At 40.3% G+C, this 14,507-nt stretch overlaps 2 protein-coding genes across 2 annotated transcripts; both read left to right on the top strand.

Moving 5' to 3' along the window:
• Window positions 1-10,602: 10,602 nt before the first annotated feature.
• Window positions 10,603-11,358, top strand: LOC141702961 (uncharacterized). The gene has a single exon (XM_074506588.1). The coding sequence runs from the start codon at window positions 10,603-10,605 to the stop codon at window positions 11,356-11,358; it is 756 nt and encodes a 251-aa protein (XP_074362689.1).
• Window positions 11,359-11,400: 42 nt separating this feature from the next.
• LOC141702960 (uncharacterized) lies at window positions 11,401-12,626 on the top strand. The gene is made up of 3 exons (XM_074506587.1): window positions 11,401-11,786; window positions 11,949-12,018; window positions 12,108-12,626. The coding sequence occupies exons 1-3, from the start codon at window positions 11,401-11,403 to the stop codon at window positions 12,624-12,626; spliced, it is 975 nt and encodes a 324-aa protein (XP_074362688.1).
• Window positions 12,627-14,507: the final 1,881 nt, after the last annotated feature.

Below are 14,507 nucleotides of genomic sequence, written 5' to 3'. Positions count from 1 at the left end.
TTGTAAGGGTTCTATCAAGGGTTTAGCCTTAAGTCTTAACTTACGCGCAAAGTCCCTTGATATAAAAGATTTAGTTGCTCCCGAATCAATAAAACATTTGCACTGACTGAATTTAGAGAAAGGGTACCTGCTATCACATCTGAATCTTTCATAGCATCCTGGACTGTCATGTTGAAAGTCCTCGCAGTAGGTGGCTTATTAGAAGCAGCCCTGCTTGCTCCCGAAGCTGCTGGTTTGTTCATTGGGCATTCTCTTTTCCAATGACCTGGGCGTCCGCACTGATGACAAGTGGTGGTTGGAATGACGGCAGGGGCTGACGAAGGGCATTTGTGAGAATAGTGGCCCACTTGCCCACACTTAAAGCAGGTTACTGGCTTTCCTTTACACTCCCCAGTGTGATTCCTTCCACATATGTTACAGACTGGCAATGGGGGTCGAGACTGGTTGGAATAGGACATTCTTGACTTCTGGCCGCCCTGGCTCACATTCACACTCATTGGTCGCTTAAACCCAGTGTTCCTTCCTGGCAGGGACACTGCTCCTCGATTAAATCTAGTTGGGAAGCTCCTTCCTGCGGAACCTCCACCCATGCTCATACTTTTCCTCTTTATTCCTTTCTTCTCTCTTTCCTTCTGCATCTGTTCACTTCCGACTTCTACAATCGTTGCCTTTTGCACCAGAGTGGCATAGTCCGTAAGCTCAAGGATTGCCACCCTATTCAGAATCCATGGTTTCAGTCCCTGCTGAAACCTCCTAGCTTTCTTTTCCTCGGTGCTCACAAACTCCGGCACAAACCTTGATAACTCAGTAAATTTCGCTTCGTACTCTGCTACAGACAAGTTATTCTGCTTTAGCTCCAAGAACTTGAGCTCCATCTGGTTTTCCATAAACCTCGGGAAATACTTTCCCAGAAACAACTGACTAAATCTCTCCCAGGTTATAATAGCATCTGTCTCCATGTTTTTCTTGGCCTCCCACCAGTAGTTAGCTTCTCCTTTCAGAAGGTAGGTAGCAAATACAGTTTTCTGTGCCTCATCGATACTCAAAATCTCAAAAGATTTCTCCATCTCCTTTAACCATGCCCTTGCCTCAACTGGGTCGGCTGATCCGTGGAACTCAGGGGGCTTAAGGGACTTAAAGCCCTGAAAGAGTTTGCCACAGCATTGTTACTTCCTTGAGGGGGTGGGTTGGGTTGACGTTCCAAATTCTGCCTTAGGAGTTGCATGAACTGGCTCATGGGATCCATGCCTGGGTTTGGTACTGGTTGCTCAACCTCGGTTTCTCCTTCTTCAGCCTCTATCTCAAATCCCTCAACATCATATGTTTCCTCTTCCTCTTCATACAGGGAGTCATCCTATTCCACATAATCCTCATCTTCCTCTTCACTGTGCTCCTGGTTTCTATTGTCCTGATTATGGCTTCCCTGGTCCTCAGATCCAGGGTTCGCCCTAGTTTCAATCTTTCTTGGCGGCATGATTCTGATAATAATAAAAACAATTATTGGGAAAATTCAACATTAGGTCACAATCATATACAACATTGTGCCTTGCACAGCTCTTATAATGGGGAGAACGTATATCGCAATTCTATTATTTTAAGAAAGTTCTAATACGAAGTGCAGTAATAATAATGATAAAACAGTGATCCCGTCACTATGGAACTGAACCGAAGGGAAACAAATATATACATAATGCGAGAATACATAGTTTGATCTGGTCAAAAGTACAACAGTGCTACAGTCATCTGTCCCAAAAGTGATACACAAGAGTCTATCTGTCTAGTCAGAAAAAGGGATGCTATATACAAGTCAACTATCCCGGAAAATTGGCTCTTACTAAGGCCTCGGCTAACTAGACAACTAGACTATTCCATCATCAATCCTGAATCACACACCGGAGCGGGTCAGCTCCCAAACCCTTTCCATCGCACGACGGAAGGATATAGTCGGCCTGCCGCCTGGAGATCCTACCATGCCTGTCCCCCTGGAGCGATCTGAGCCTCGCTCGGGATGTGAGCTCTATCCCCGTAAGCTCCCTCCTCAAGGATCGGGGTATAGAAGCCCTGGTCTCATAAGCTCGGGTATGCCTACCCGCCCTCTCTGCATCCAACTCCCTCCTGGCCTCTTCTAGTCGGCCCTCGGCAACAGCCACTCGGGTCCTCAATACATCCTGAACATATCCATGAGCTAACGAAGACTGCCTGTGGGCAGGGTCAAGAGGTGGTGAATCCGGAGCCGCTGAGGGTGCCTCCTCGGTCTGCCTAGGCTCGGAAGTATGGGTCTCTGAGCTGTCATCATCAGGAATCCAAGATAGTGGTGGAGGGGTAGGGGCTCTGACCACCGGAAGTGTGGGTAAAGGGATACCAGCATACACTACCATAGATCCAACACGCTCCTCAGTTACTGGGACCTCATCCGGGTCCTCCTCATCTGGAATAGCAATAACCTCTGTCTCTGACTCCTCTGAGGGGTCCTCCTCATCTGAAACAGCAATGACCTCCGTCTCAGGCTCCTCTGAGGGGTCCTCCTCATCCTCCTCCATCTCAGGCTCCTCCTGATCCTCAGCATCTAGCAATGCCTCATCATGCTCACGCTCGAACATCTCAGGGTCCTCTATCTCAGGCGCCTACACATTAAACGAGCTAAGTTACTATCATGATACTTATAAGGGTTCCCGTAAGGGTTTTAACTGTCAACACTACTTTAAGTAGTCCGACCATGAACTTGGCAAGAGTTCTTATTATCTTTGTGAGTTTGTTATTATATCGACGCATCATCTCTGAGGTTTATAACGCTTGGCTCTGATACCATTTCTGTAACACCCCCAGATCCGGGGTCAGGGATCCGGGTTGTCACGGTCTTTCTTTCCACAATATCACTTCACTTAATTAATAATAAATAACCTCATGCTGTGACCCCACACTAACACACACCACAACCCGTTATAGTCTCAGAGATGAAATTGAAATAAGTACAAGTCTTTGAATCCACAATTTAAAATTATTACAACCCAAAATGATTACTTGATAATTTACAGTTAATTGCCATTATCTGCCACAAGTTATAATTATACATAATTTGATTCTCAAAAGTAGATGGTCTGAACTACAATGGATCTACCTCTGCAGCTATAGCAGCTACAACATCATCGGGAAGACGCGGGACGCTTCCCACGCGCTTGCGCTGGGTCTGCTGGAGTCTGGCCATCTCTCCTAACTGTTGTTGTGTGATGAAGAAATAAAGCAAGAGTGAGCCTTACAGCTCACAAGATAATATGTAGTGATAACAATAATACAAGTATCTAAATGGATACTTACTAGAATCTTTATCGTATGTAAGATAATTACTTACTAGATATAAGTAAAAACAAGGAATGAAGTTACCAATACTTCCCCACACTTATATCATTTATTAAGCTACTTGAACTATCACCGTTCAAAGTATTATAAGATTCACGAGGTCATCCCATAGATGAGACCACAAATAAAACTTGAAAATATTTGATCTTTGAAATATTTTGAAAAGAGATGAAGTTACGAGATACTTCATTCAATGGATACACCAATAAAAATGTTTGACCCTGTCAATGCTTCGGCAACCACCCATTAGTAGCCTTTCGATCGAAATGCTACGGGTAGTGTTGCAGAATTATCCAAATGGATGATGAACTCATTACGGGAGTTTACCGCGCCAGGAAGACCACTTACGATGATCAGTCGTAGTAGTACAACCCCACCATTTTCTACATGTAGAGGAGAACCTGTCGGATTTACTTGTCAACCGAACACTGAACTCCTAAGGAATGGACCGCCTTAGCGGAACTTCCAGGCCATTTGGGCCAATATAATAAGGCTGGGCCGGCGCTACTCGACAACTTACGCCACTCCTAGTTCAGATGAAATCCATGACTCTGAAACGTAAAGCTCGTTCCCCCTTTCCCCAAGTAGAAACTTGTTGATACGGCTCCACCAAGAAGTCGTATCTAGTTGGAAGGGAAAACTCACCGATATTTCCCAGGCGATGCCTGTTAATGGATTAACTTGTTCCAAGAATTTTACTTCCCGAGTATTGGGTAAGTAATCAAAAACTCTTTTATAAAATCAGCAATCTTGTTGCGAATATAAAATACACCACAGAGCCGGATCCCCCAGGTTTTGAGCGAGTATTTAAATCCCCTTCGAAAGGAAGATCTTAAATATAAAAAAAATGAGTTTTGGGATCCGCTCTAACTTTTAAAATCATTTTGAAGACTCACAAAACATTTTTAAGAATGTTTGGAGTATTACTGATTTATTAAAATAAATCAGTCCCAATATATTTAGAAAATAACTGAATATTATTATTAAAATAATATTCCCAAAAAGAATAATAGATGTAGAAGTTGGAAAACTTATATTTGAAATGAATAGCAAATAATCAAAGATATACTTATACGAAAGTAATATCTTTATTTGAATAATCAAAAATAAGTTTGATTATCGATACCTTGTTCTTTAATACAATAAAGAAAATACCTCGACAAATAATCGGAGTCATAGATCCTCAAATGAATATTCAAATAATATTCATTAAATAATATAAACTGAGTCATAAGCCTTCGAATGAATATTCAAATAATATTCAATAAATAATATAAAAGAGTCATAAGCCCTCCGATGAATATTCAAGTAATATTCAGATAAATAAACAAAAGGAGTCATACGCCTTCGAATAATATTCGAAATAATATTCAATAATAAAATAAAGTTTAAAGTTATCGAATAAACCTTATTCGATTAATAGTTTGGAAAAACTATAACCATATATATATATAAATATATATATATATATATATATCCATATCCATATATACAAAAATCTACTCGGGATCCTCGACTCCCGGTTTTAGAAAATATTTTCACCTTTGGGTCCCTATACTAAGGGTATATGCAAGTTACCGCTATCCTCTAGCATAGGTATTATCAACTGAACCAACAGATATATATTTCAAGAATATGAAACAGGCATGCATATATACCATATCACATGCTACAATATATCGCAAGAATTTGCTAAATAACCAATATGCATTTATCGCAAGATCATGCATATACAAATGTATACATCACAACAACAGTATAACGGATAGAATACTTGCCTGAGCGACTTGGGGGTGAGAAAGGCTCGGGACGAGTCTGGTAACCTATAAACAACAAGTAAGTTGGAATTAAACCAAAATCACTTGTAAATCTATACTTTAACTAACTTAGACTCTAACGCTTGTTTTGCGCTCACCGATTCGCTTAAGTCACTCGGGTACCCTCGGCTCCACCATTTTTAATAATTTAACCTTTACGAGTTTTAAAGCGATTCCTTCGCGAATGTCTTACCAACTGCCTAACACACTTACCATAAATGTTTCATACATTAATTAACCCTTTTTGGTCTTTAACCTACATTTCAAAGTAAGGCGAGGGAAAAAGTTTCGTTCGCGAAACGCCGTTACTTGAAACGGTCGTTTCTCCTAAACCGTGCATCGGAATCGAACGAACTACATATCAAAACGAAGCTCGTAACATGAGCTATCTAATCATGGCAGTGGTCATAATCTAGCAGGGGGTTCTAGGGTCCTAATGCTATGCACAAAAATAGTCCAAAGAAAATCGGACGTTACGACGGCTATGTTTACGCGATTTCCCAATTTTAAACCATACAAAACCAACCCCAAACCAACCTCAAATCCAACACACAACAAACATCCATCCTTATCACATCATAACAACCCCAACCAATTCAATTTAATCATTCATACTTATGCTTAAACTTAACTTTAATCATACTTAAGTTCCTTTAAATCAAAACCACAACAATTACCATTCCATTTCACTACCATTCCAAATCCCAAACTCTAAATCATAACAACAAACTACAATATCAACCCACTAATCAAAATCATCTTATAATATATAGGATTCTAGGGTTTGGAGATGGTATACCTTCCTTGAAGTGGTGGGTGGAGCTAGGAAGCCTTAAGAAGCTTTGAGAAGTCTTAAGAATGCTTGGATCTTCAAGAAAACAAGAAAAAGTTCAAGTTAAAAACTTGAAAACACTATTCATTGTCTTCTTCATTGATTAAATGAAGAAGATTGAGAAAGAATTAATGGCTTAAACTCATGATATAGTCCTAACTAAGCATGAAGATGATTAGGGAATTATCTTACCAATTTAGGAGGCTTGGATCTTGAGTTTTGAAATTCTATGCCTTTAAAAATGCTAAAAGCCGAGAGCAAATGAAGAACTCATGCCTTGGTTGCTTTTGATTTTTGATGAGAATGATTTTTACTTGGCTTGGTTGACTTGTTTTGTATTTAATTTAGTCAATTACTTTCTTGCCCTTGAAATTGTGTGGTTACAAAGCTACCACACCTCCTTCCTTCCCATGTCATGCTTATGTCATCCTCATGATGTCATCCTCCCTTCCTTGTCCTCTTTCTATTGGTTGGATGACATCATTCCCCCTAATCCCTTTGATTAACTTCCTAATCGTTTGCCTAATGACCGCTGATCTGTTATACGGTTTGCTTAACTTTCGTTCTCGTTTATCGTTTGAAGGATCATACCCGGGATCTTATTACTTAGGTTCCCTTAACCTTTCTCAATACATTATATTCCTTTTTATGATCCTCTATTATAATCCTTTAATTTAAATCCTTTTTATCTTGTTACCTTATACTCAATTCTCTCCGTATCTTGTGGATTTCCGGGAAAAACCAAAGTGTTCGGAATTGGATTCTGACGATCTTTACATACACTTATATACTTCATAGAGTACTAATAATATCCCAGAATATCCATAACAGAACCCCTACATAGTGTGTCATGAAAAGTTTCTTCATTCAGCTAAAACACTATTCACAAGGGTTACAAAAAGTTGAAAATTTTGGGGTTATTACATAAGACATGCAACATCATTTACATCATTCTCATCCCTTGTGTGTGTTGCTCGTTCATCAGCAGTAGCACCCTCAGGAAGGGGGCCTGGAGGAGGAATATCAATGACATGAAGCTTGCGCACCTGCCTGAGGACAATCCTCAAATTCCTCTGCCAGTCTAGGAAGTTGTTTCCTCCTGTCAGCTTGTCCTTCTCAAGGACTGAACGTACGGATAGTGTGTTTGTGTTGTTTGCCATTACTCAGTATCTACAATAATAAAAGCGCAAAATAAATATTAGAATGTCTGAGTTAAAATTTTATGTTCATATGATTATGATATATTCATAATATATCTCCCACTATTTTTTATCAAATTAATAGCCCTAACTATTAATTCGGAAAGTATATCCCATAAATCTTTCTAGTGAGCCAAGATCCATATTTCGTCATGTCCTAAGTCAACCACTGGTATCCTTAAAACATGTTTATTTAGGTAGACAACAGTTGTCAATTATAGTATATATAATTCTTGGATAATTTGGTGAACAACAATTGATCTTATCTATCTAATAGATTTTTAACCAAACTCTATGCTTCTAAGTTCATAATAGTTGAATATAACCATTTATATTCACCTTATTATGATGACTCAGTTAAGTTAGACCCAATGATACAATGTCCGAATATAACCGTTTATATTCGTCGCATTTTACCACGATAGATAGGAGTCCCCTGCCACTGACAGCTCTTCCCCTTATCGATCTAGGATTCAATGAGTGTTCATTCATTGGAAAGCATCTGATTAAAACTTAATATTTTTACTTAGGGATTTTTAATTTAGAACGATCATGATCCCATCATAAAGAGATTCCCAATTTTTCCTTGAATAAAATACTTCAAATTAATACTCGTCAATGGTTTGATTTCCAGGTAGTGGAGGAGTCACATCGGTCTCGCTTAAAAACCACAGCCTTACAAGTTCTATGAACCCGTTGTTGACAAAATTGCCCCATGTCAGAAATAAAGAAAATTCATATTTTATTCCGTGTTTCATAAACACGAGAATCTCATGATCGTTTGTTAATTATAAATCTTGAGTCGTTAAAGATTTTATCTTGTTTAAAGGCATGGCATGGGTGATGTATCTAATACATACATGCATCATTAATCTAATTAAAACATGTATTTTCTACTCTACACATACTATTTATACATCATATGAAAAGTGCGTAAAGTAAATGTGCAATAGTTATGGCCCAATCCTATGTGATCTTTTCAGGCTAATGAAAAGATCAAGGTCAATTTATGGTGTAAAAATAACTATTACATATGTCTTCTCTATTGCTTCCATTGTCTCCTTGGCCTCCATAGGATGCCTCCTTGTTCCCTTGTCCTTCTTGGATGTTACATTAAGAATTATACTAATGAACTTACAAAAGAACTCGAGTTACATTCGAGATAAAACAACTACAAATAGAAAACGACATGCAAGTCGTATTTATTACAAACCAAAAGAATAAACCATTACAACTAAGGTCTTAAGGCCATAACTATGCACCATGCTCAAGTAACCATTAAAGAACATGATAGATCATATAAAAGATGACATACTATTTATCACTTATCATGATCCAATCAAGAATAATAAATAAGTAAAGCATATGTCATAAGCACAAATTAAAAACAAAACCCTAAACACGCGGATCGACCTCCGCGGTGAGGTCGCTGGGGGTTCGAGGGGGTAGTGAGCCCCCCGATGGCAGAAATTTTTGCAAAATCAAGTGTCAGAATACTAGCAAAACATGTATCAGAATACTATTCCAGAAGCATGTATCAGTATACACATGATCCATATCCCAGTTACCAAAAACATGTATCAGTATACATATTTTAAGAGATCGCATACATATGAGTTATGGTAGATCTTAAACATACTAGTATCATCATATAGATCATTAACAGATTCATCATATCATTCATATAACATAACTGTAATCATGGCAGACTCATATAACATAATTGTTATCATGGCAGACTCATCACACATGCATACTTATAAAAATACAGTAAACAGGTAACCAAATCAGCCCCTTATACACGTAGCTCTGATACCATTATTGGGTTCCGAGGCATAAAACGCAGTAATTAAGGTCATAATAAATATATTTATTGAATGATCAACTGACATAAAGATTTAAAAGAATAATGTATTGCCTCTAGGGCACCTACACTAACAAAGAGGACGCGCCCTTGATGAGTAAAAATGGAGTTGAGGTTGATGCTCCTCCAAGTGAGGACGCGCCCTCCGCACCTGTGTTGAACAAAACCATACCTTGCCCTGAGGTAGATGCTCCCCTGCATGAGGACACACCCTCAGATGCAAGAGTGGAGGTCGAGGACCCCTGAGACTTTGATTTCGATTTGGATCCCAGGATCCCTGTGCCCGCCGAGAAAACGGGGTCGGCCGAAGATGCAATACCTGTCCCGGTCGACAAAAATGACCCAAGCAAGGTTTTGAAAGTGGGATCCCAGCTAAGTGATGAAATGAGGGAAAGTCTTACCCGCTTCTTGATTGCAAATCTCGATGTCTTCGCATGGAGTCATTCAGACATGGTGGGAATTGACCCAGGAGTAATGTGTCATCGGTTGAACATCTTCCCAAATTGTACGGGCATACGTCAGAAGCGTCGTTCGGTGAGCAGGGAAAGGGTGATAGCATTAAAAGAAGAAGTAGACCGGTTGCTGGAAGTAGGACTGATCAAAGAATCCTTCTACCCTGAATGGCTTGCAAATCCAGTGCTTGTGAAAAAGCTGAATGGGAAGTGGAGGACGTGTGTGGACTTCACAGACCTCAACAAGGTCTGCCCAAAGGATAGCTTCCCGCTCCCATGAATTGATCAGTTGGTTGACGCGATGGCAGGACATGCCTTGCTAAGTTTTATGGATGCATACTCTGGTTATAATCAGATTCCCATGTATGGTCCCGATCAAGAGCATACTTCCTTCATCACTGATATGGAGTTGTACTGCTACATAGGAATGCCGTTTGGTTTGATTAACACTGGCGCAACCTATCAGCGGCTGGTAAATATGATATTCGAGAACCAAATTGGGAGAACCATGGAGGTGTATGTGGATGATATGTTGGTAAAGTCCAAGGTGTCAAATGACCATATCAAACACTTGATGGAAATGTTTAACATCCTAAGGAGGTTTCACATGAATTTGAACCCACAAAAGTGTGTATTCGGCGTGGAGTCAGGCAAGTTTCTCGGGTTCATCGTCAACTATAGGGGAATTGAAGCCAACCCCGTAAAGATCAAGGCATTGTTAGACATGAAATCACCCACCACTGTGAAACAGGTGCAAAGTTTAACTGGGAGGATCGCCGCGCTGAATCGATTCGTTTCCAAATCGTCCGACAGATGCAAGGAATTCTTCAAAGCCATTTAGTTGGTAGGGAAAGACTTCGTATGGACACCAGAATATGAAGAGGCTTTTAGAAAGATCAAGGAACAACTGGGGAACCCTCCCATGTTGTCAAAACCATTAGATGGGGAATCTCTAATACTGTACCTCGCAGTGTCTGAGTATTCAATCAGTGCAGTTCTGGTGAGAGAGGAAGATGGGCAGTAGTCACCGGCGTATTATGTGACCAAGCGGTTGCATGACACTGAAACTCGCTACACAAGCATGGAAAAGCTGGTTTATGCCCTGATCCTTGCATCAAGAAAATTACGGCCATATTTCCAGGCCCATAGAGTTGAAATCCGTACGGCATACCCGCTACGGCAAGTCCTTCCCAAACCAGAGTCATCGGGGAGAATGCTGAAATGGACTGTGGAGTTGGGACAGTTTGATTTGGAATACATGCCCCGGACAGCGATTAAAGGACAAGCCTTAGCTGATTTCTTATTGGAATTTGACTCTGCAGTTAATGATAGAGCTTTAGTGATGTTGCATCCCCCTCATGTTGAGGAGCCTTTGGAGGAATTTCCACATCCATGGTGGATCTTGCATGTGGATGGGGCAGTTAACAATGGAGGAGCAGGTGCGGGTTTAGTACTCGTGTCCCCAAAAGGCCATCATCTGAAGAGTGCAATTCATTTCAAATTTTATGCAACGAATAATGATGCAGAGTATGAAGCATTGATTAATGGCCTAAAGATCGCTTTGGAAATGGGAGTGCGAAACCTAATTGTGAGGAGTGACTCGGAGCTGGTGGTGAATCAGGTGAATGGGGGATTTCAAGCGCGAGGCCCGCGAACGGAATTGTATTTGAGATGCACGCAGTGCCTAATTGGAATGTTCAAAGAATTTAGGTTGGAATGTGTGCCGTGGGAAAAGAACGGCAACGCGGATGCTCTAGCAAAAATGGGGTCACAACAGGAGGTTGTGTTGTTAGGATCCATACCTCTTGAAATCCGGGAGATTCCTAGTATCCCGTAGATAGAAATTATGCAAGTGGATGAGGCTCCCAGGGAAACATGGATGACGCCCATTCTTGCATACATTCACAAGAGAACACTCCCCGAGGATAAGTTCAAGGCTCGTCGACTCCGCTACCAGACTGCAAGGTATGTGGTGTACGATGAAGTTTTGTATAAGAGAGGCTTCAATCAACCGCTGCTTAGATATGTTGACGAAGAAGAAGGAAATTACATCCTGAGGGAGGTGCACGAAGGAATTTGTGGTAATCACTCAGGGGGTTGCTCGTTGGTGATGAAAGTTTTGCGTCAAGGGTATTATTGGTCTACAATGAAAGAGGGTGCTGTGAACTTCGTCAGAGCATGCGATCGCTGCCAACGCTTTGCAAACTACTCATCTATGCCAGTGACGCTCTTGACACCTATGGTAAGCCCGTGGCCGTTCGCCATGTGGGGAATTGATCTTATTGGAGAACTACCTAAGGCTAAAGGGGACGTCAAATACGCAGTAGTCGCGGTTGATTACTTTACTAAATGGGCAGAAGCTATGCCACTGGCAACTATCACCGCAAAGAAAATTAAAGATTTTGTTTTCAACTCCATTGTGTGCAGGTTTGGAATCCCTTACAAGCTTGTATCTGACAACGGAAAGCAATTTGACAGCAAGGAGTTGCGGCAACATGTGAGGATTTAAAAATAAAGAAGGAATTTGCAGCAATTTATTATTCTCAAAGCAATGGGTAGACAAAAGCTGTGAATAAAATAATAAAGCATACCCTCAAAGCCAAGTTGGAAGAGCGCAAAGGGAATTGGCCTGAAGAACTCCCGAAAGTGATGTGGTCCTACAACACTACTCTGCGGTCTACTACAGGAGAAACTCCATTTATGCTAACTTACGGCTATGAAGCTATAGTCCCTGTGGAAGTTGGTTCAGGGTCGCTTCGTAGGGATCGTTACAAGGAGGAAGACGCAGAGGTTAGTCAGAGGCTTCATTTGGATCTTTTGGAGGAAACAAAGGAAAATTCTCAGCTGAGGCTTGCGGCATATCAACAGCGTGCTACAAGGTACTATAACAAGAAGGTAAAGGGACAGCTGCTGAGGGTGGGGGATTTGGTGCTCAGGAAGGTGATGCCAAATACGAAGAATCCCCAGCATGGTGTGTTTGGAGCTAATTGGAAAGGACCATACAAGATAAAAGCATGGAAAGGGACTTATCACCTTGAGGATATGGAAGGGAAGCTGGTTCCGCGAGCTTGGAACGCGGAACATCTCCAGAAGTATTATCAGTAAGGCGCGGCTATGGCCCCTTACATATCTTTTTTACTTAGGACTATGCCCAGACTATAGACTAGAATTAAATAAATTCCTCCTAGCCTAGGGGGGTAGTGCATGTACTACTTACCATAGAACTAGTTGAAGGGTCATTTTTTTGAAATAAATTCCCCACAGAGAATAGCACTTTTGACACCAGAGCGCATTATTATGAAAACTTTGAAATTTTCCAAAAGTTATTTGCTTGTTAATTTGCTTGGTTGCATGATGCGTCCAAAACTAGGGCGCACCCTGATTGATAGTTCTATGCAGATGTTAAAAGGAACAATAAAATTCAAGTAAAATTGGAACTGAGATGCGTACTATTTCCAAGGATGCGCCCAAGTTATCTTGGTTGATGCTCCGACAGTTTTATGTTTCTTCAATTTTTACAAAACATAATTAAAGGGAAGACGCGTCCTTGCTGAGAACGCGCCCCTCATGCTCTATGCCTTATCTAAATACACAAGGGCAGCATGATATCATGCTCATTGAGAATACACTATCCTGACAATTCAAAAACAAGAAAGGACGCGTCCAACTAAATAAGACACGCCCGTTTAGGGCATTTATTTATTTTAAGCATGTAATAGTAAAGGAAAAACTAATAACGGGATTTAAAAGGTGACGCGTCCTCAACATAGGACGCGCCTAGATATCCGACAAAATGAGATAGTCAAGATAGTTAAAATCTGCATGATTAAGGCAAAAAAGGAATTTGAAGAAATACAAGCAAATGAAATCAAGAAAACAACAATCAAAGTTTACAACTTGCAAGGCTTAAAAGGGGCATGCACCCTTGAAGACGCGTTCTAGGCCGGGGGCGCGTCCTGAGGTTTATCCTGGTTGTCTGATGGAGGCTGAGTGTTGAGTGGGGAAGGTGCAGGAGACGCATCCTCTTCCTCTAAGCCCATAAAAATCCTTTTACTTTTAATGGAATCTGCAGCCCTGACCCTGAAATCATTTACCCATTTCTGGGTGTCTGCATCAAACTTAGAAAAGGTGTATGCTGGGTCATTTGCTATGAACCCAGAACACCACTCTTCAAAACCGGCTGTAAAACCAGCTTGGTACACTAACTTCTTCTCCTCTTCAGCCATGCAGCCTGTCATCATTTAGAGTGTCAAGCTCCAGCTGCATGTGTTACGACCGACATTTTGTGTAATATCATTTGTGAATTTTGTATAATATTAGAGCCGTATATAAATATACTTAATGATTGTACGTTGTGTGAATGAAAAATTCTGCATTATAAATTGCTTTATGTAGAATATGCTTTTTCAAAGCAAAAGTTTATTTATTTCCCTTATTTTTTATTTATAAGAAATATTCTATACCTTGGAAAAATCTCTTTTAAAAATGATTTCATTCATAAATTTCAAAAGTGATCTTATAAAATTTCTTAAAATCCAAGTTATTTTATGGTATAAATTTTATAATTTTTGAACTTGTATTTTATTGTATAAAAATAAATCTTTAAAAATTTATTTGTTGTAATAGCAAATTACATGGAAGCCCTTGCATGCAAATCACTCTTCTATTCTACCAAAGGGCAAAGGAGACCTTTCCAACCCCACTAACTCATTTGTTGTTAACCAAATTACCACATTAACCTTGCATGCAAAATGACCTAACTTTAGCTAGAGGTCATTTTTGTACATTCTAACTTCCACTCATTCTTTTGTCAATCCAAAAGCATAAAACCAAAAACAAAGTGGGGGAAGTCATTTCACTCACTCCACACTCCAACACACCTCATTTTTTTCTCTCTTTCCCCTCCCTCCCTTGCTCTCGGCCGAACCCCCATTTCCCCCACTCCCTTCCATTTTCCATCCCATTTCTCATCTTCCCTAGTGTAAT

Source organism: Apium graveolens, unplaced genomic scaffold (assembly GCF_009905375.1).
Source record: "Apium graveolens cultivar Ventura unplaced genomic scaffold, ASM990537v1 ctg5997, whole genome shotgun sequence".
Lineage (NCBI taxonomy): Eukaryota > Viridiplantae > Streptophyta > Magnoliopsida > Apiales > Apiaceae > Apium > Apium graveolens.
Note: the sequence above shows the minus strand (reverse complement) of the source record. Positions and strands in the feature narration are given on the sequence as shown.